Source organism: Ranitomeya imitator, chromosome 10 (genome assembly GCF_032444005.1).
Source record: "Ranitomeya imitator isolate aRanImi1 chromosome 10, aRanImi1.pri, whole genome shotgun sequence".
NCBI classification, from domain to species: domain Eukaryota; kingdom Metazoa; phylum Chordata; class Amphibia; order Anura; family Dendrobatidae; genus Ranitomeya; species Ranitomeya imitator.
In genome coordinates, this window is record NC_091291.1 from 148390527 (window position 1) to 148410567 (window position 20041).

Here is a 20041-nt window from a genome sequence, read left to right on the forward strand (position 1 = left end):
TAAGAGGGAGTGGAGACTCGGGCCCTCCTATCGGTTTCTTGCGGCCGAGCCGTATAGCGGAGTGGCGGTCCTTTTTACCGCACCGGTGGAATGCCGACGGGTTATTGAGTTAGAAATGGGGAGGTGCCTGATCTTAGATGTCCTCATGAAGGGACAAGAGCTCCGGCTCATTAAGATCTATGGTCCCCAATCTAAGTGGGACCGGAAGTGTCTCTTTATGAGGATCAAGCCCTACCTTTTTACAAGTCGGCAGGTTGTCTTTGGAGGGGACTTCAATGCTGTCACGAGGCCCCGAGATAGAGGAGGTTCCAGAGACAAGCTGACTTATGATAGCGTCGCCCTTAATAGTATAGCTAGTGAGGCTCGCCTGGTGGATGTCCACATTCGGCACACCCCAGGCCACGAGGGGTTCACCTATCATAGAGGTAACTGTAGGTCCAGAATAGATAGGTTTTATTTAAAGGAGGAAGCTGTCTCTTCATCAGTGTCTGTTGTTGAGGTGGAGTTCTCCGACCACTGTTTAATTTTGTTTTCTCTGAATGTTACAGAGACCCTCCGGATGGGAAGAGGCTTTTGGAGGCTCAATTCATTTCTCTTGGAAGAAGCGGAGATAAGACAGTCCTTTGAGGATTTTCTTCAGAGCCAGGTACCATTACTGGATCTTTGTAGTAGTAAGTCAGAGTGGTGGGAGATGTTCAAGGAAAGGGTGGCGAGATTCTTCCGCCAGCTCTCGAGCCTCAGGAGTCTGAGCAGGTACCGCCTGTATCAGGGTCTGAGGAGGAAACTCGAGCATCTTGTCTCAACTGGAGGTAGCCGCGAGGAGATCTCCAGAGTGAAATCTTTGCTTATGAGGTGTCAGTACGATAGACACGCATCTTTGGTTTTTGAGAGGGATTACGGGAAGTACTGCTCGCCCGACCCTTACAGAAACTGCAAGATGTCAGTGAATAGTAAAGTGGTTACAGGACTGGTCGACACTACGGGGTCCCTGAGGCGATCCAGATCAGGGATCCTGGAGGTTGTCAGATCCTTCTACTCGCACCTCTTGGGGAAGAGTGATCTTGATTGGGATGAGATGTCGGCTTTCCTGGCTGAAGCTGTCCCCGAACCAGGGGTAGACCCCTCTCTTGACGTTTTGACAGAAATGATCAGGGAAGAGGAAGTTCAGTTGGCGATTGAAGGGCTTGCCCCCAAAAAATCGCCTGGTCCAGATGGCTTAACATCTGAATTCTATAAGACCTTTAAGGACGTTTTGGTTCCCCTCTTGACTGAGGTATTCAATGAGTGTCTTTCCTCGGGCATTCTGCCGAAGTCAATGAGGAGGTCTGCTCTGATCATCTTGTCAAAGGGTAAGGACCCATCTTGCATTGAGAATTGGCGTCCCATAGCGCTTCTCAATGCAGACAGGAAGGTTCTGGCAAAGGTGCTGTTTAATCGGCTGGTGAAATTTGCACCCCGACTCCTTTCGGGGGCCCAGCATTGCTCTGTTCCAGGCCGCAGCACATTTAGTGCTGTGCTCTGTGTCCGAGAGGCAGTGGAGCAGGGTAGGGCTGGTCACTGGAAGGGGTACATGCTGTCACTGGACCAGGCAAAAGCGTTTGATCGGGTTAATCATGAGTACCTCTGGTCCGTCCTTCTGAGATATGGCCTGCCGGGGGGGTTTGTTGATTGGCTTAAGACCTTGTACAGTGGGGCAGAGAGTTTCCCGCTTGTGAATGGTTGGATTGGCAGCTCTTTTGAGGTTGGGTCCGGTGTTCGCCAGGGTTGTTCCTTGAGCCCGCTGCTGTACGTGTTTGCGATTGACCCTCTTCTTAGGAGGGTGGAGCGAGGACCGTTGGCCGGGATCGGGATGGACCAGGCAGCACCGGAAGCCACTCTGAAGATGGTGGCGTATGCCAATGATGTCACTGTGTTTGTTTCCTCTCATGAGGAGGCAGGGTGGCTGATGTCAGAGGCAGATCGCTACTTGGAGGCATCCGGGTCCAAGATCAACCGGGATAAGTGTGAGAGTCTCTAGCTGGGAGGAGGAGATCCTGGTTTTGATCTCCCGGACACCCTTCCAGGACCCAAAGTCTCTGCAAAAGTCCTTGGCATCGAATTTGGCCAGGGGGATTACCCCAAACAAAATTGGGACAGCAGGCTAGAGATCGCCACTCAGAAGGTGAACCAATGGAAGGGTTGGTCTTTGACCCTAAGGGAAAGGGTAAACCTGATCAAAACGTACCTGCTCCCTTTACTGATTTATCTGGGCAGTGTGTGCATCTTGCCGGAATATCTCTGGACTCGGGTCTACAGTTTGTTCTTCCAACTGTTATGGGGGAATAGACTGAACCTGGTCAAGAGGGAGGTTACTTACCGTACGAGGAGTCTAGGAGGGTTGGGTATGGTCAACCCTGTGGTATTCCTTGTGGATTGTTTCATTAAGATCAATATCGCAAACCTCTGGAAAGAGAGGGCTCCTCCGTGGGTATTCTCCTGTAGGGGATGGTTTCAGCCTTTCTTCCAGGAATGGGAGACAGGAGGGCAAGTGAAGGATCTTCGCACACCGCATGGAGATCTTCCGGCTTACGCTACCTTGGTTCTGAAGGTAATTCATCGGTGGGGTCTGGGAATGTGGGATATCAAGACTCTGCCAAGGAAACTCCTTGACAATAGGGTTCTGTTGACCCATTTACAGAGGCCTCTGGCACTCAGGAACTGCCCAAGTCGGGATCTTGGGGTGGGTTTGCATCTTTTGAATTCTATCAAGATCCCCTCCAAGTTTTGGGACTTGGATTGGCGCTGCTTCCATGGGAAACTGTGTGTGAGGGACAATCTGAAGTGTAGGAGCTCTGAGGACAGGAATTGTCCTCGGGAGCATTGTGGTACCTTGCTGGAAAACATGGACCACTTCCTGCTTCATTGTCCCTCACAAACACAGAGGTGTACAACAGGGTGGGCGCCTTCATTGGCTGGTCTCGGCTGGCCGGTCTCTCCTATGCGGAATGGGCCTATGGAGCATTCGGAGACCTTGGTCGGGACCGCTGCACCTTATTTCTAGTTAGCGCAATGGTTAGGTATCACACGTGAACGTGCGGTGCTTAGTATCGACGCAACGAAAAATCCTCCCAGTGGAAGATGTGTTTAGGACCATACTCGGTGACCTGGTGAAGGTGCGCTCTCTGGAGTATGGGAGATTGGGCGCACGGAGGGCCGCTCTCCTCTGGAGGGGCTTTTCTTTTAGTGTGCCCAAGTCTGGTCATCTCCTTTCCTGGTGGTGGGCTGCTGCTGACACTGTAGATTTTTGTTTTGTTTGATCATTATACAGTGATGTAGGGCTGCAGGCGCCGAACTTGGGCTTCGTGATTTGTAATTATTGTGGTGTGTGCTGCTGTATATAATGTATATATTGTATATAGGGATATAGAATTGGGTGTAGGTGTTAGGTTGGGAGGTGGGATTATCTTGTGTGACTATGGGACACTGGGTTGTTTGGAGGAAAACTGGCACTGCCTGATCTGGCCTATGGACGTTGGACCTGGACTGAGGCATGAGACGCAGGACCAGCTCTCAGGTCAGTGTGGGGGGGTTGGGAATGAAGGATAGCTTAGTATTGTATATATTTGTTTAATTTGTAGTTATTTTATTTGAAAATAAAAAATAAAAAAAAGTTCATGTATATAGTTTTTGTTTGCATTGTTTATTTTATTTGTCGTTATTATTTTGTTTGGTGACCGGAGTCAAAGTAGTTATTATTCTGTATATACTATATATACTGTGTGAGAGGAGAGAATGAGCGGCTGGACCAGTGTTCAGTATACTGATTATTTTCTGGCTAATATTTTTGTTATGTTTTCTGCTATTGTTTTTGTTGTGTTTTTCATTCTTATAATAAAAGATCTACAGGATGTACCTTGACATTATTAGAAGTTGTGAACTGTTTTCTTTCTGACACTATTGATAACTCTGAAAGTCAAGATTTCCATCCACGACTCCCCAATTGGCCTCCATAACACATCCTGCAGGGACTTGGCCCCATGATTGGTCATGTATAAATCAATTCTAGAGAGTACAGCGTAATCTGGCACAGGGTAAAAACTTTCATACTTTTTTTCTATGTAGGATAAAATCCAAAGTGCAGATAAGTGAGAGTTGACTCTTGGATGTTACGTGAACACTTCATGTGCCTCTCTTTCTGGATGTTTGCACTTTGGATTCCTGCCCGGACTGCGCGGCATGTTCTGGAATTGTCTGATGGATCGGCCAATGTTTACTTGGTTGCTGATATTTGTGGCTGCGGGCGATTTCCTGTGCTGGTACCGTGGGCAGTATGCCGGCAGCGGACCAGCGGTGTGGATGAGATGTTGTAGGGATCACGTGGAGCTGCGATTCTTCTCTCTGCTATTCCTGTATGCACTCACATTCCCGCAGGTTCACCAGACCAGGGCACATTAATAATCCGCTCCCTAGGGTACAAAGTCCCCCCCCACCCCAATCAGGATTAGCAGGGTCCTGCGATACCAGCACAGTGGATGATTAATAGGAATCCCACTCCCACTGTGCTGATATTTGACGCTGCGTACACTCCCCACGGTGCCGGATTACAAGCCGCAGTACGTCACCTTCCACAACAGGACATATTGCACGCAGTGAATCCGCATGGTTCAGGGATCAGAGTTTAGGCACCTGCGTGATTAGAGTGCAGCGAACATGTGCTGCATTTAGAGCGCTGCTCCTGATCACGGACACGTTCCCTATGGGTGTGACTGACTGTGGCGGGTGATGGATGTGGCAGTAGTGCAGCCTGTTCCCAATAATCTCCCCTCTACCAGTACAGCAGGGTCAGTTGGCCTTGTCCTGTCCTCTTTGCATGGGGGGGGTGCCAGAACTTTCTGCCCTCCAGCAATGTGTTACTTGCCGAGGGGGATGAGGTGCTGCAGGTCGGAGATGTCGGCCAGGATCTGTACAGAGGGTGCGGATCTCCAGGAAGATGGCAGAGCACAAGGCGAAAGTGAAGAAAAGCAGGAAGTTATGTGATAAGAGACAGAGCAGGTCGGAGCGAGCCGTCCCCTCCCCCACAGACGGCGTACGTGCAGGCCGACATGACAGGGGTTTGGAGCAGAAGGGTAGAGGTTGGGGTTATTAAGGGGAGGGGGGTGTTATGCATGAAGGGGGGTTATAGGGCAAGTAGGGGGTGGGGTTAGCCAGTTCCCGCTCTGGAAGCGTCAAGGAGATACCTGCAGGATGGCGTCGGTTGAGCATGTGCTGCAGCAGCTGCGGGTGGCGGCGGAGAATCAGCCTCCCGGCTGGCTGGAATCCCAGGTGGCCGGAATCCGGGGCGGGGCCACCAGGGACGTGCAGGCGGTGACAGGAAGTAAGTGGCGCTCCAGACAGGTACAGCCTACAGAGCGGTTGTCCCCAGACGTGCCCCAGCGCAGGCGCAGGAGCCCCTCCAGGGAGCCTCCGGACCGAGTGCCCGCCCGCAAGCGTCCAAGCAAGGCCCAGTCTGGGAGGAATCCGCCTGCCACGCTGGGGCCTGCAGCGGTGGATAGGCCTTCTCCCTCGCTCGGGGGGCGGGGCCTCCACGCGCCGGATCGTCGGGTAATTCCGCTGATGTCACGGCAGGTCGCTGCGGTGCTGCTTCCGCCGGGCGACCTGCTTTCTCCGCACCACAGAGACAGCGGGGGAGAGCCTCTGCTGCAGCGGCTGGCAGCACCGCCGGTTCCCCGGGGCTGCCGGGCCCATCCAGTGAACCGGGATCATCACCAGGGTCGTCAGCCGGATCTGGAAGTAGCCGTGGTCAAGGGTCCGAGGGACTTGCATCTTGCGGTGGGCCTGTGCCGGGTGTCCTTTCCCATCAGGCCGCATCAGGATCGTCAGCAGCGGGCCTGGATGGGGCCGGATCTTCACGTTCCTCAATGCGCGGTGAGCCGCAGCTTCACAGGGTTCCACAGAGCGGATCGGGAGCAGGTAACGGCTGGACGAGCGGGACATCTGCGGCTGGGGGGACCCCGGTGCTATCGTTTTCCCCGGCAGTTGGGGTTAGTCAGGCGGGTGGGGCAGTGATTACGGGGGAGCAGGCAAGGATTCGGTCGGATTTGGGGAATGAAGGTGTGGGCGAGTTGTTGTCCAGTGTCCATGAGTTGCTCATGCGATTAGGAGGCGTTAGGTCGGTGCCGTCACCGTTGGCCGCGTGGGTCGGTCCTACGGATTTAGGTTTGGGGGTGTCGGGTGGGGGTGTTTCGGTGCCGAGTAATTCATCGGAGCCTGTGTCGGTGTCCGTGCAGACCGAAAAGAATGAAGGCGGGATTCGTTTGGTCAATAAAGCGCGGGGCGAGGTGTATGTTTGTTTTGAGGGGCCGCTTGGGGCTCATTTGAAAAAGGAAGTGAGGGAGAAGATTTGGAAAGATGAGTACGTGGAGATTTTTTCGCTCCTTCCTTTGGAAAAATTTAATTTAGATAAGAGCAAGAAGGAGGACAGTAAGAAAGAGGAAAAGGAGAAACGGAGATGGCGTCTTATTCCGCAGACTCTTGTGAACTGGTTGCAAGCGTTCGCGATAATGGCGAGCGTAGTTGGTGAAAAGGCGCCTGAAAATTGTTCTACACTATTCTGCTATATGGATTCGATAGGTGAGGCACAGGGCTTATGGGGGTCAGGCCTGGCTCCGGTATGACGAACAGTTTAGGCAGCAGAAGGCGATTCGTCCGGCGATCAAGTGGGATCAGAAGGACATTAGTTTGTGGTTGCGGGTAATGGCGCCGACGAAATTTGGTCATTCCTTTCAAGGCGGGGCCGGAACTGCCAGCCAAACCGCTTCACAAGGAAGTTCTTCGGGATCAGGGAGTCAGTCCGGACAATCGGGAGGCCAGAAGCACGGTTTATGCCGGCAGTTTAATGACAGTCAGTGCAAATTCGGGGCTACTTGTAAGTTCAAACACGCGTGCTCGCATTGCAGTGGATCCTCCCATGGCGCCGCTAAGTGCTTCAAGAAAAAGGGAAAGCCCAAGGGCAATTCAAAAGGGGGTGACGCCGTTGAGGCTGGACGCGATGGTCCCCTATCTAGATAGGTTCCCGGATAGGCCGAAAGCAGAGTTGTTACTGGGTTTTCATGAGGGTTTTTGGATACCCGCCCCCATTTTGGTATCCCTCAAGTTTTGAAGAATTTAAGATCAGCCATGTTGCACGCTGCAGTGGTTTCTGAAAAGTTGAAAAAGGAAGTTTCGTTGGGGAGGATGTCCGGTCCTTTCCCTGTTCCGCCCCTTGAGGATTTGGTGGTTTCGCCGTTGGGCGTGGTTTCGAAGAAGGAGCCTAACAAGTTTAGGTTAATTCAGCATTTGTCATACCCTCGGGGGAGGTCCGTGAATGATGGGATAGATCCGGAGCTTTGCGCTGTGGTTTATACGTCCTTTGACGAGGCGGCACACTGGATGCGCAGTTGTGGCAGGGGCGCGCTGTTGGCCAACACCGATATCGAGTCGGCTTTTCGGTTACTTCCCATTCATCCGGATAGCTTGAGGCTGTTGGGTTGTTATTGGAACGGGGGGTTCTATGTTGATAGATGTCTGCCGATGGGTTGTTCGTTGTCTTGCACGTACTTTGAGGCTTTTAGTTCCTTTCTTGAGTGGGTCGTTCGGGATGTGTTGGGTTTGGATTCAGTGATACATTATTTGGACGACTTTTTGTGCATAGGGCCTGCTTAGTCCGGCTGTTGTGACGTGGCATTGCAGATGTGATTTGGGTGGCAGAACGTTTTAGTGTTCCGTTGGCGCCGGGGAAAACTGAGGGGCCAAGCACGAGTATTTCGTTTTTGGGCATTGTTATTGATTCGGTTGACTGGGAGTTTCGGTTACCGGAGGAGAAAGTTGTTGGCTTGAGAAGCGAGGTGGCCCAATCGTGTCGCTTAAAAAAGTTGCCATTGCGTGAGGTTCAGTCCCTTCTCGGCAAATTGAATTTTGCGTGCAGAATCATCCCGATGGGGAGGGCGTTTTCTCGTAGGTTAGCTGGTGCTACGGCGGGGGTTAAGGCCCCACATCATTTTGTTCGCTTGTCTAGCGAGCACAAAGCCGATTTGGAGGTGTGGGACATTTTTTTGGTACAGTACAATAGCCGTTCATCGCTGATGGAGGAAGTGGTGGGCAACGCTGACTTGGATTTGTTCACGGACGCCTTGGGTGGTGTTGGTTTTGGAGCCTTTTTTGGGGGCAGGTGGTGTGCCTCTAGGTGGCCTGACGACTGGTTCGGTTCTGGGTTAGTGAAAAATGTGACTTTATTGGAAATCTTTCCTATATTGGTTGTCGTTTATTTGTGGAAGGAGGATTTGCACAATCGCAGGGATCACTTTAATTGTGATAATATGGCAGTTGTTTGTGTCATCAACAGTTTTACGGCATCTTCTCCCTGGTTATCAGGGTTTTGCGTCAGTTGGTGTTGTTTTGCATGTCTATTAATGCGTATGTTACGGCGTCTCATGTGCCTGGAGTTGAGAACTCCATTGCTGACTCTTTGTCTGAATTTCAGTGGGAGCGCTTTCGTGTTTTGGCCACGGATGCGGAGGAGGCGGGGCTGGACTGCCCGCCGGAGCTCTGGAGCGTGGTATCCGGGCTACAGGACCTTTGATTCATGCATCTTTGGCACCCAGCACGTGGGCAGTGTACCGGTCGGTATGGTGTGATTGGGAGTCCTGGTTGGTGTCTTGCGGGGCTGCTAACGTGGGTGATGATCAAGTGGGTGCCTTGTTGTTGTGGTTGAGACGTGGTGCTGATGAGGGGTGGTCAGCGAAGAAGTGGATAGAGTTAGGTCAGCTTTTGGTTTTCAGCTTAGAGGATTACGGGATTTGACAAAATTGTTTCTGGTGAGGCAGGCGGTGAAAGGTTTTAGAAAAACGGCGGGACCGGGGGATCGCAGGCGCCCGATCTCTTTTGGTATGTTGGAAAAAGTCGGTGCCGTTTAGACGAGATTTGTATATCCGACTTTGAGGTGGCTCTTTTCCGTTTAGCATTCTTCCTGGCATTTTTTTGAGCTTTGCGGGTTCGGGATGGGGAGATCGTGTCTCCTACCACATACAGACAATGGGGGCTTTGGGCTAGGGATGTGATGCTTATCGAAGGTGGTTTACAATTTTGGTTACGTAGGTCAAAGACGGACCAGGAAGGCAAAGGTAAACGGGTAGTTTTGGGTGCTGTTATGGGTTCACTCATGTGTCCCTTCCGTTGTTGGCAGGTTTTTAATAGTTTTCGGCCGTCTAGGGCCGGACCTTTGTTGTGTCATGAGGATGGGTCTTTTTTGTCCAAATTTCAGTTTATTGCGGTTTTTAGGCGAGCATTGTCGGGGATGGGGCTGGATGCTTCTCGTTTTGCATCTCACTCGTTCTGTATCGGGGCCGCGACTGAGATGACTTTGGGAGGTTTGGCACCTGAGGTGGTTCAGAGGATTGGGAGATGGGAGTCTGGGCGTTACAGGAGCTATGTTAGACCCTGACAACTTTGGGGGTTTTTTCATGTCGTGATGTATTTGTAGTTACTTTTGTGGACTCTAAGTTGTTTGTATTTTCTAGGTCAACATCCTCTGTTGGTTTGGATCGTCGGCCACTCCTACGTGTATTGGGGCGCAAGGCGTGCAAACGTTCGGCGGGAAGGACGTCAACTCAGTCTTTCCAAAGACGTGGCTGTGGTCAGGTGGTTGGCTTTTCGGGGGTTGTGTTGGATCGGGGTTATGCAGGAAGTGCATAATGGTGTTCGTTTGGATAGACCTCCTGATATCTTGGTTTTACATTTTGGGGGAAATGATTTGGGGATTCGCCCATGTCTTGAGTTGATTCGGGATTTTAAGCACGACCTTCTCAGGTTATGGGTGTCTTTTCGAGATTTGCTCGTGGTATGGTCAGATATCGTCCCGAAGAGATGCTGGCGGCATGCCAGATCCGTGGATAGGATTAATAAAGATAGAATTAAGGTTAATTGGGTGGTATCTAACTTTGTTGTCAGGAACGGAAGCTTGTTCATCCGTCATTTTGAGTTGGAGAAGGGTGGGGAAGAACTTCTTGGTGATGGTGTTCATTTGAATGCTGTGGGCATCGATTTGTGGGCCCTGGGATTGCAAAACGGTATTGAACGGGCCATAGCGGTCAAGTTTGGGGGGGGTCTCGGGTAATTGAGGCGTGCAATTACCCTCGTTGTGGCGGTGGGAGAGGTCCTTGGAGTTGGTGCTAAATTGGCGTGGGGGTTCCGTCGGGATACGGATTCTTCAGTTGGTGTAAACCTTGGTTTCGGGTCTGGTGGTTCAGGGGGGGATCTTGGCAACGGTGGGCCGGATTCCCAAGTTGTAAGTGGACATGGTTAACCCTTCGGGGTACTTTGGTGCTCCCGAGCCTGTGTGGTAATGGCTGGGAATAAAATTATGGTCTGTTTTCTGTCCACTCTTTATTATGGTTGACCACCAGTTTGGAGCTTCAAGGACCCCTCCTCACGTTATTTTACTGTTATTTGTATGTTTATAATAAAGGCCACTGTGGCCAATTATTATCCAAGTTTAGAATCCTGTCGTTATTTGGGATGGGTGTCATTCGGCGACAAATACGGGATTGTTAGGGACAAAGGAAGGAAATTCCTTCTGGGCTATCAAACAATACCAATGTCAAGAGCAGGCCGGAGCGAGCCGTCCCCTCCCCCACAGACGGCGTACGTGCAGGCCGACATGACAGGGGTTTGGAGCAGAAGGGTAGAGGGTGGGGTTGTTAAGGGGAGGGGGGTGTTATGCATGAAGGGGGTTTATAGGGCAAGTAGGGGGTGGGGTTAGCCATTTCCCGCTCTGGAAGCAACAAGGAGATCCCGCCCTCCTGCCCTGTTTTTTTTGTTGTAGGGTTTTTGGGTTTGTTTTGGGTCATGGTGGCTTGAGGCGGTGGGAGGGGTCCTTGGAGTTGGTGCTAAATTGGCCTGGGGGATCCGTCGGGATACGGATTCTTCAGTTGGTGTAAACTTTGGTTTCGGGTCTGGTGGTTCGGGGGGGGGGGGGGGGGGGGGTACTTTGGTGCTCCCGAGCCTGTGTGGTAACGGCGGGGAGTAAAATTATGGTCTGTTTTTTGTCCAGTCTTTATTATGGTTGACCACCAGTTTGGAGCTTCAAGGACCCCTCCTCACGTTATTTTACTGTTATTTGTATGTTTATAATAAAGGCCGTTGTGGCCAATTATTATCCAAGTTTAGAATCCTGTCGTTAGTTGGGACGGGTGTTATTCGGTGACAAATACGGGGTTGTTAGGGACAAAGGAAGGAAATTCCTTCTGGGCTATCGAACAATACCAATGTCATGCGAACAGCACAGAATGAGAGGCAGTGAAAAGCACAGGAAGGAGAGGCAGCGAAAAGCGCAGGAAGGAGAGGCAGCGAACAGCACAGGAAGGAGAGGCAGCGAACAGCACAGGAAGGAGAAGCAGCAAAAAGCACAGGAATGAGAGGCAGCAAAAAGCACAGGAAGGAGTGGCAGCGAAAAGCACAGGAAGTAGAGGCAGCAAACAGCACAGGAATGAGAGGCAGCAAAAAGCACAGGAATGAGAGGCAGCAAAAAGCACAGGAATGAGAGGCAGCAAAAAGCACAGGAATGAGAGGCAGCGAAAAGCACAGGAAGGAGAGGCAGCGAAAAGCACAGGAATGAGAGGCAGCGAAAAGCACAGGAAGGAGAGGCAGCGAACAGCCCAGGAATGAGGGGCAGCAAAAAGCACAGGAAGGTGAGGCAGCAAAAAGCCCAGGAAGGTGAGGCAGCAAACAGCCCAGAAAGGAGAGGCAGCAAACAGCCCAGGAAGGAGAGGCAGCGAAAAGCACAGGAAGTAGAGGCAGCGAAAAGCACAGGAAGTAGAGGCAGCGAAAAGCGCAGGAAGGAGAGGCAGCAGAAAGCACAGGAAGTAGAGGCAGCAGAAAGCACAGGAAGTAGAGGCAGCAGAAAGCACAGGAAGTAGAGGCAGCGAACAGCACAGGAAGGAGAGGCAGCGAACAGCACAGGAAGGAGAAGCAGCAAAAAGCACAGGAATGAGAGGCAGCAAAAAGCACAGGAAGGAGTGGCAGCGTAAAGCACAGGAATGAGAGGCAGCAAACAGCACAGGAATGAGAGGCAGCGAAAAGCACAGGAATGAGAGGCAGCGAAAAGCACAGGAAGTAGAGGCAGCAAGCAGCACAGGAAGTAGAGGCAGCAAACAGCACAGGAATGAGAGGCAGCAAAAAGCACAGGAATGAGAGGCAGCGAAAAGCACAGGAATGAGAGGCAGCAAAAAGCACAGAAATGAGAGGCAGCAAAAAGCACTAGAATGAGAGGCAGCGAAAAGCACAGGAATGAGAGGCAGCGAAAAGCACAGGAATGAGAGGCAGCGAAAAGCACAGGAATGAGAGGCAGCGAAAAGCACAGGAAGGAGAGGCAGCGAACAGCCCAGGAATGAGGGGCAGCAAAAAGCACAGGAAGGTGAGGCAGCAAAAAGCCCAGGAAGGTGAGGCAGCAAACAGCCCAGAAAGGAGAGGCAGCAAACAGCCCAGGAAGGAGAGGCAGCGAAAAGCCCAGGAAGTAGAGGCAGCGAAAAGCACAGGAAGTAGAGGCAGCGAAAAGCACAGGAAGTAGAGGCAGCAAACAGCACAGGAATGAGAGGCAGCAAAAAGCACAGGAATGAGAGGCAGCGAAAAGCACAGGAATGAGAGGCAGCAAAAAGCACAGAAATGAGAGGCAGCAAAAAGCACAGGAATGAGAGGCAGCAAAAAGCACAGGAATGAGAGGCAGCGAACAGCACAGGAAGGAGAGGCAGCGAACAGCACAGGAAGGAGAGGCAGCGAAAAGCAGGACAAGAAAAAGCACCAAAGTGCCAGGAAACCTCTGAATTATATTGTGTCACATCCTCCAGTCGCCTCCAGAGTTTTGGTCACTATTCTGCTGATACATAGTGCCTTATCCTCCAGAGCTTCAGACACTATTCTACTGTTACATAATTTCTTATCCTTCAGTCACCTCCAAAGCTGCGGTCACTATTCTGCTGTTACATCGTGTGTTATCCTCCAGTCACATTCAGAGCTGCAGTCATGCAGTCACTATTCTACTGTTACATCGTGTCTTATCCTTCAGTCACCTCTAGAGCTGCACTTACTATTCTGCTGTTACATCGTGTCTTATCCTTCAGTCACCTCCAAAGCTGAGGTCACTAGTCTGCTGTTACATCGTGTGCTATCCTCCAGTCACATCCAGAGCTGCAGTCACTATTCTGCTGTTACATTGTGTCTTACCCTCTAGTCACCTCTAAAGCTACACTCACGATTCTGCATTACATCATGTATTATCCTTCAGTCACCTCCAGAGCTGCACTTACTATTCTGCTGTTACATAGTGTCTTATCCTCCAGTCATCTCCAGAGCTTGGTCTTTTACTCATCTGTCCTGGCACAAGCTCCAGGCCTTGCTTCCTTCTCCCATGGCCGGCTCCATCTGCACTATAATACACTGGGTTACTCTGTTAACCTGGCAGCACCACTGTCATCATCAGCATTGACCTTTCATGGCCGGCTCAGGCAGATGCCTTGTCTTTTGATTATGCCTCATTGTCCACTTTTTCTCAGCTCCAGACAGGTGTTTAATCATCTCCTCTTAATTGCAATCTGCAACTGTGGCCTAAATTAGTCTTGTGACTTCTGGTGCTATTGCTCAGATTTAGTGCACTGAGGAACCTGATAGGTAGCTCATCTCTGCTAACAAAGCTGCTGTTCACACCTTTGTCTCTGCTAACAAGGTTGCTGTTCACACCTTTGTCTCTGCTAACAAGGTTGCTGTTCACACCTTTGTCTCTGCTAACAAGGTTACTGTTCTGTTCACACCTTTGTCTCTACTAACAAGGCTGCTGTTCACACCTTTGTCTCTGCTAACAAGGCTACTGTTCACACCTTTGTCTCTGCTTACAAGGCTGCTGTTCACACCTTTGTCTCTGCTAACAAGGCTGCTGTTCACACCTTTGTCTCTGCTAACAAGGCTGCTGTTCACACCTTTGTCTTTGTAAAGGTACCGTCACACTAAGCGACGCTGCAGCGATACCGACAACAATCCGGATCGCTGCAGCGTCGCTGTTTGGTCGCTGGAGAGCTGTCACACAGACAGCTCTCCAGCGACCAACGATCCAGAGGTCCCCGGTAACCAGGGTAAACATCGGGTTACTAAGCGCAGGGCCACGCTTAGTAACCCGATGTTTACCCTGGTTACCAGCGTTAAAGTAAAAAAAACAACCGCTACATACTTACCTACCGCTGTCTGTCCCCGGCGCTGGGCTTCTCTGGTCTGGCTGTGAGCGCCGGGCAGCCGGAAAGCAGAGCGGTGACGTCACCGCTCTGCTTTCCGGCCGCTGTGCTCACAGCCAGACCAGAGAAGCAGAGCGCCGAGGACAGACAGCGGTAGGTAAGTATGTAGCGGTTGTTTTTTTTACTTTAACGCTGGTAACCAGGGTAAACATCGGGTTACTAAGCGCGGCCCTGCGCTTAGTAACCCGATGTTTACCCTGGTTACCAGCGAAGACATCGCTGAATCGGTGTCACACACGCCGATTCAGTGATGTCAGCGGGAGATCCAGCGACGAAACAAAGTTCTGGACTTTCTTCCCCGACCAGCGACAGCACAGCAGGGGCCTGATCGCTGCTGCCTGTCACACTGGACGATATTGCTAGCGAGGACGCTGCAACGTCACGGATCGCTAGCGATATCGTCTAGTGTGAGGGTACCTTTACAAGGTTGCTGTTCACACTTTTGTGTCTGCTAACAAGGCTGCTGTTCACACCTTTGTCTCTGCTAACAAGGTTGCTGTTCACACCTTTGTCTCTACTAACAAGGCTGCTGTTCACACCTTTGTCTCTGCTAACAAGGCTGCTGTTCACACCTTTGTCTCTACTAACAATGTTGCTGTTCACACCTTTGTCTCTACTAACAAGGCTGCTGTTCACACCTTTGTCTCTGCTAACAAGGCTGCTGTTCACACCTTTGTCTCTACTAACAATGCTGCTGTTCACACCTTTGTCTCTACTTACAAGGCTGCTGTTCACACCTTTGTCTCTGCTAACAAGGCTGCTGTTCACACCTTTGTCTCTACTTACAAGGCTGCTGTTCACACCTTTGTCTCTGCTAACAAGGCTGCTGTTCACACCTTTGTCTCTACTAACAATGTTGCTGTTCACACCTTTGTCTCTACTAACAAGGTTGCTATTCACACCTTTGTCTCTACTAACAAGGCTGCTGTTCACACCTTTGTCTCTACTAACAAGGCTGCTGTTCACACCTTTGTCTCTACTAACAATGCTGCTGTTCACACCTTTGTCTCTGCAAGCAAGCCACCTGATTATTCCTAGTCTGTGCTGTTGTTATTCTGCCCTACACTCAGCTCTTCTGTTACTTTGATTAATTGCATCTCACTGGCAAGATAACTTATTAGAATTACCTCTTCTGTTAACCATAGAGGCTGTAAGAAGAGGCTGAGCCTCTATAACATGGTGCACAATGCCCGGCGCAGTAACACGCCATGGTCACATGAAGTGCAGTGATGGGTGCGTATCACAAATCTGTGCAGTCTGAGGCTATGTGCACACGTTGCGGATTGCTGTGCAGATTTTTCCACACTGTTTTTGCAAAATCTGCAGGTAAACTCTGGATTACCTGCGGACTTGCCGCGGATTTACCACAGTTTTTGTGCGGATTCCACCTGCTGTTTTACACCTGCGGATTCCTATTGAGGAGCAGGTGTAAACCGCTGAGAGAATCCGCACAAAGAATTGACATGCTGCGGAAAAAACAATGCTGTGTTTCCACGCATTTTGTTCCGCAGCATATGCACTGCAGATTTTGTTTTCCATAGGTTTACATGGTACTGTACAACGCATGGAAAATAGCTGCAGATCCACAGTGTCAAATCCGCTGCGGATCCGCAGCAAAATCCACAATGTGTGCACATAGCCTTAAAGGGATTTTATCTCTTCAGTCTTCTCAGAGAGTGTGAAGTGAGAGATGCAGCGATTTGTTGGTGCTTTCTGGTGTCAGTTCTGCAGAGTATTTATTTCATTCCCTCTTGTAGGACCTGTGCGGCGCCTCCACCTGTGACACTCTAGGAATGGCAGACGTGGGAACCATGTGTGATCCAAAGCGCAGCTGCTCAGTGATTGAGGATGATGGGCTCCCCTCAGCATTCACTACAGCTCATGAACTTGGTGAGTAACCCCAAAACAATAGAGATTGACATGAAAAAGGTGCAGCTTGGGCTCATAAACGGTGAGGACTTAGGAGTCTGCTACCATTGAGAGGAGTAGGGAGCAGTCTAGGACTATGGAGAGGAGGGAGCAGTCTAGGACTATGGAGAGGAGGGAGCAGTCTAGGACTATGGAGAGGAGGGAGCAGTCTGGGACTATGGAGAGGAGGATGGAGCGATCTGGGACTAAAGAGTAGGACGGAGCAGTCTGGGACTATGGAGAAGAGGAGAGAGCAGCCTGAGACTATGGAGAAGAGGAGGAGGGAGCAACCTGGGACTATGGAGAGGAGGAGGGAGCAGCCTGGGACTATGGAGAGGAGGAGGGAGCAGCCTGGGACTATGGAGAGGAGGAGGGAGCAGTCTGGGACTATGGAGAGGACGGAGCAGTCTGAGACTATGGAGAAGAGGAGAGAGCAGTCTGGGACTATGGAGAGGAGGAGGGAGCAGCCTGGGACTATGAGGAGGAGGGAGCAGCCTGGGACTATGGAGAGGAGGAGGGAGCAGCCTGGGACTATGAGGAGGAGGGAGCAGCCTGGGACTATGGAGAGGAGGAGGGAGCAGTCTGGGACTACTGGGACTATGGAGAGGACGGAGCAGTCTGGGACTATGGAGAGGAGGAGGGAGCAGCCTGAGACTATGGAGAGGAGGAGGGAGCAGCCTGAGACTATGGAGAGGAGGAGGGAGCAGCCTGGGAGTATGGAGAGGAGGAGGGAGCAGCCTGGGAGTATGGAGAGGAGGAGAGAGCAGCCTGGGAGTATGGAGAGGAGGAGGGAGCAGCCTGAGACTATGGAGAGGAGGAGGGAGCAGCCTGGGACTATGAGGAGGAGGGAGCAGCCTGGGACTATGGAGAGGAGGAGGGAGCAGCCTGAGACTATGGAGAGGAGGAGGGAGCAGCCTGGGACTATGAGGAGGAGGGAGCAGCCTGGGACTATGGAGAGGAGGAGAGAGCAGTGTGGGACTATGGAGAGGAAGAGAGAGCAGCCTGAGACTATGGAGAGGAGGAGGGAGCAGTGTGGGACTATGGAGAGGAGGAGGGAGCAGTCTGGGACTATGGAGAGGAGGAGGGAGCAGTCTGGGACAATGAAGAGGAGGAGGAGAGAGCAGCCTGAGACTATGGAGAGGAGGAGAGAGCAGCCTGGGACTATGAGGAGGAGGGAGCAGTCTGGGACTATGGAGAGGAGGAGGGAGCAGCCTGAGACTATGGAGAGGAGGAGGGAGCAGCCTGGGACTATGAGGAGGAGGGAGCAGCCTGGGACTATGGAGAGGAGGAGGGAGCAGTCTGGGACAATGGAGAGGAGGAGAGAGCAGTCTGGGACTATGGAGAGGAGGAGAGAGCAGCCTGGGAGTATGGAGAGGAGGAGGGAGCAGCCTGGGACTATGAGGAGGAGGGAGCAGTCTGGGACAATGGAGAGGAGGAGAGAGCAGCCTGAGACTATGGAGAGGAGGAGGGAGCAGTCTGGGACTATGGAGAGGAGGAGGGAGCAGCCTGAGACTATGGAGAGGAGGGGGGAGCAGCCTGGGACTATGAGGAGGAGGGAGCAGCCTGGGACTATGGAGAGGAGGAGAGAGCAGCCTGGGAGTATGGAGAGGAGGGAGCAGCCTGAGACTATGGAGAGGAGGAGGGAGCAGCCTGGGACTATGAGGAGGAGGGAGCAGCCTGGGACTATGGAGAGGAGTAAGGAGCACAATTGTGTTTTTCTTCACTGTGGAAGGCCTCTTTGTGCTCTTATTGCTGACATTTGTGTGTTAGCTCCTCTTGTGCGACCTGCAGTTTTATACTAACAAGGTATTAATAACATGTCATCTACTTTGAGAGACATGTCATATGCTCCATCATCCCTTCATGAATAGGTTCTGCAGCAGATGACATGGAATTCTGATTTCTGACAGTACATAAACCCCTTCCATTAGAGGGAAGTATTTCCTATAAATGATAGTTTCTCAGAATGTTTATATACAGTTGTGCTCAAAAGTTTACACACCCCGGCAGAATTTTTGCTTTCTTGGCCTTTTTTCAGAAAATATGAATGATAACACCAAAATGTTTTCTCTACTCATGGTTAGTGGTTGGGTGAAGCCATTTATTGTCAAACTACTGTGTCCTCTTTTTCAATAAAAATGACAACCCAAAACATCCAAATGAACCTGATCAAAAGTTCACATAGCCCATTTCATAATACCGTGTATTGCCCCCTCTAACATCAATGACAGCTTGAAGTCTTTTGTGGTGGTTGTGGATGAGGATCTTTATTTTCTCAGATGGTAAAGCTGCCCACTTTTCTTGGCAAAACGCTTCCAGTTCCTCTAAATTCCTGGGCTGTCTAGCATGAACTGCAAGCTTGAGATCTTCCCAGAGTGGCTCAATGATATTGAGGTCAGGAGACTGAGATGGCCACTCCAGAACCTTCACTTTGTTCTGCTGTAGCCAATGGCAGGCCGAATTGACCTTGTGTTTTAGATCATTGTCATGTTGGAACATCCAAGTACGTCCCATGCACAGCTTCCGGGCTGATGATTGCAAATTTGCCTTCAGTATTTGCTGATAACATGCTGCATTCATCTTTCCTTCAACTTTGACCAAGTTTTCTGTGCCTTTGCAGCTCACACATCCCTAAAACCAGGGCTGTGGATTCGGATTTGTGGAGTCTGAGTAGGAGCCCATTTTGGTGGAGTCGTTGTCATGGAAATTGAGGAGACGGAGTCGGAGGTTTGGCTTACCAACTCCGCAACCCTGCCCAAAACATCAGCGGTCCACCTCTGTGCTTTACAGTAGGAATGGTGTTCCTTTCATCATAGGCCTTGTTGAAATCTCTCCAAATATCACGTTTATGGTTGTGACCTAAAAGATCAATTTTGGTCTCATCACTCCAAATTACCTTGCTCTAGAAGTTTTGAGGCTTGTCTCTGTGCTGTTTTGCGTATTGTAGGTGAGATACTTTTGTGGCATTTGCACAGTAATGGCTTTCTTCTCGTGTCTCGACCATGCAGCCCATTTTTCTTCTAGTGCCTCCTTATTGTGGATCTTGAAACAGCCACACCGCTAGTTTTCAGAGAGTCCAGTATTTCCACTGATGATAATTGTGGGTTTTTCTTTGCATCCCGAACAATTTTCCTGGCAGTTGTGGACGATATTTTCGTTGGTCTACCTGACCGTGGTTTTGTTACAGAGCCCCTGATTTTCCATTTGTTAATCACAGTGTGAACGCTGCTGACTGGCATTATCAATTCCTTGGATATCTTTTTGTATCCCTTTCCTGTTTTATACAGTTCAACTACCTTTTCCCGTAGATCCGTTGACAATTCTTTTGCTTACCCCATGACTCACAATCCAGAAACATCAGTGGCTGGATGAAAGATGCAAGAGTCTGCCTGGATCCCAGAAACTCACTCAGCTTTTATGCACACACACTGATTATGTAGCACGTCCGTCTCGTTCCAGGTCCGCTCCTCAGTCCTTGCCTTTTGCCTCGGGGCTGACGCTTCGGTGCGGTGCCCGGCGGGGACACCGGTCTCCTGGGGCTCACCTCCCATGTCCCGCGCTGCCTGCTCCTGCTGCTTCCAGGACACTGCACACGTCCCGCAGGCCTCCTAGCACGCCACTGAGGTCTCTTAAAGACACAGCACACCATTTTCAAAGATATGCTTTAGCCAATGGCTGAGTGTCTCGTACTTAGGGAGGTGTCTGAGCAACGAGTGTTTCCTGTTGCTAGTTCCCAGGTTTCCTGTGCCTGCGTGTTATGCTCTGCTTGCACCTCACTAATTCTGGTTTGTTTCCTCAGAGTACCTACCGTGCTTTCCCATGCCTTCCAGGACTAAGCCTGC

At 51.0% G+C, this 20041-nt stretch overlaps 1 protein-coding gene across 1 annotated transcript in view; it reads left to right on the top strand.

The window, feature by feature from the left end:
• The window catches only part of ADAMTS15 (ADAM metallopeptidase with thrombospondin type 1 motif 15), a 199004-nt gene that overhangs the window by 108651 nt on the left and 70312 nt on the right, over positions 1–20041 (top strand). Inside the window, exon 2 of the mRNA XM_069743105.1 lies at positions 16049–16181. Within this exon, the coding sequence (XP_069599206.1) occupies positions 16049–16181 (133 nt within the window). The remainder of the gene's footprint in view (positions 1–16048; positions 16182–20041) is intronic.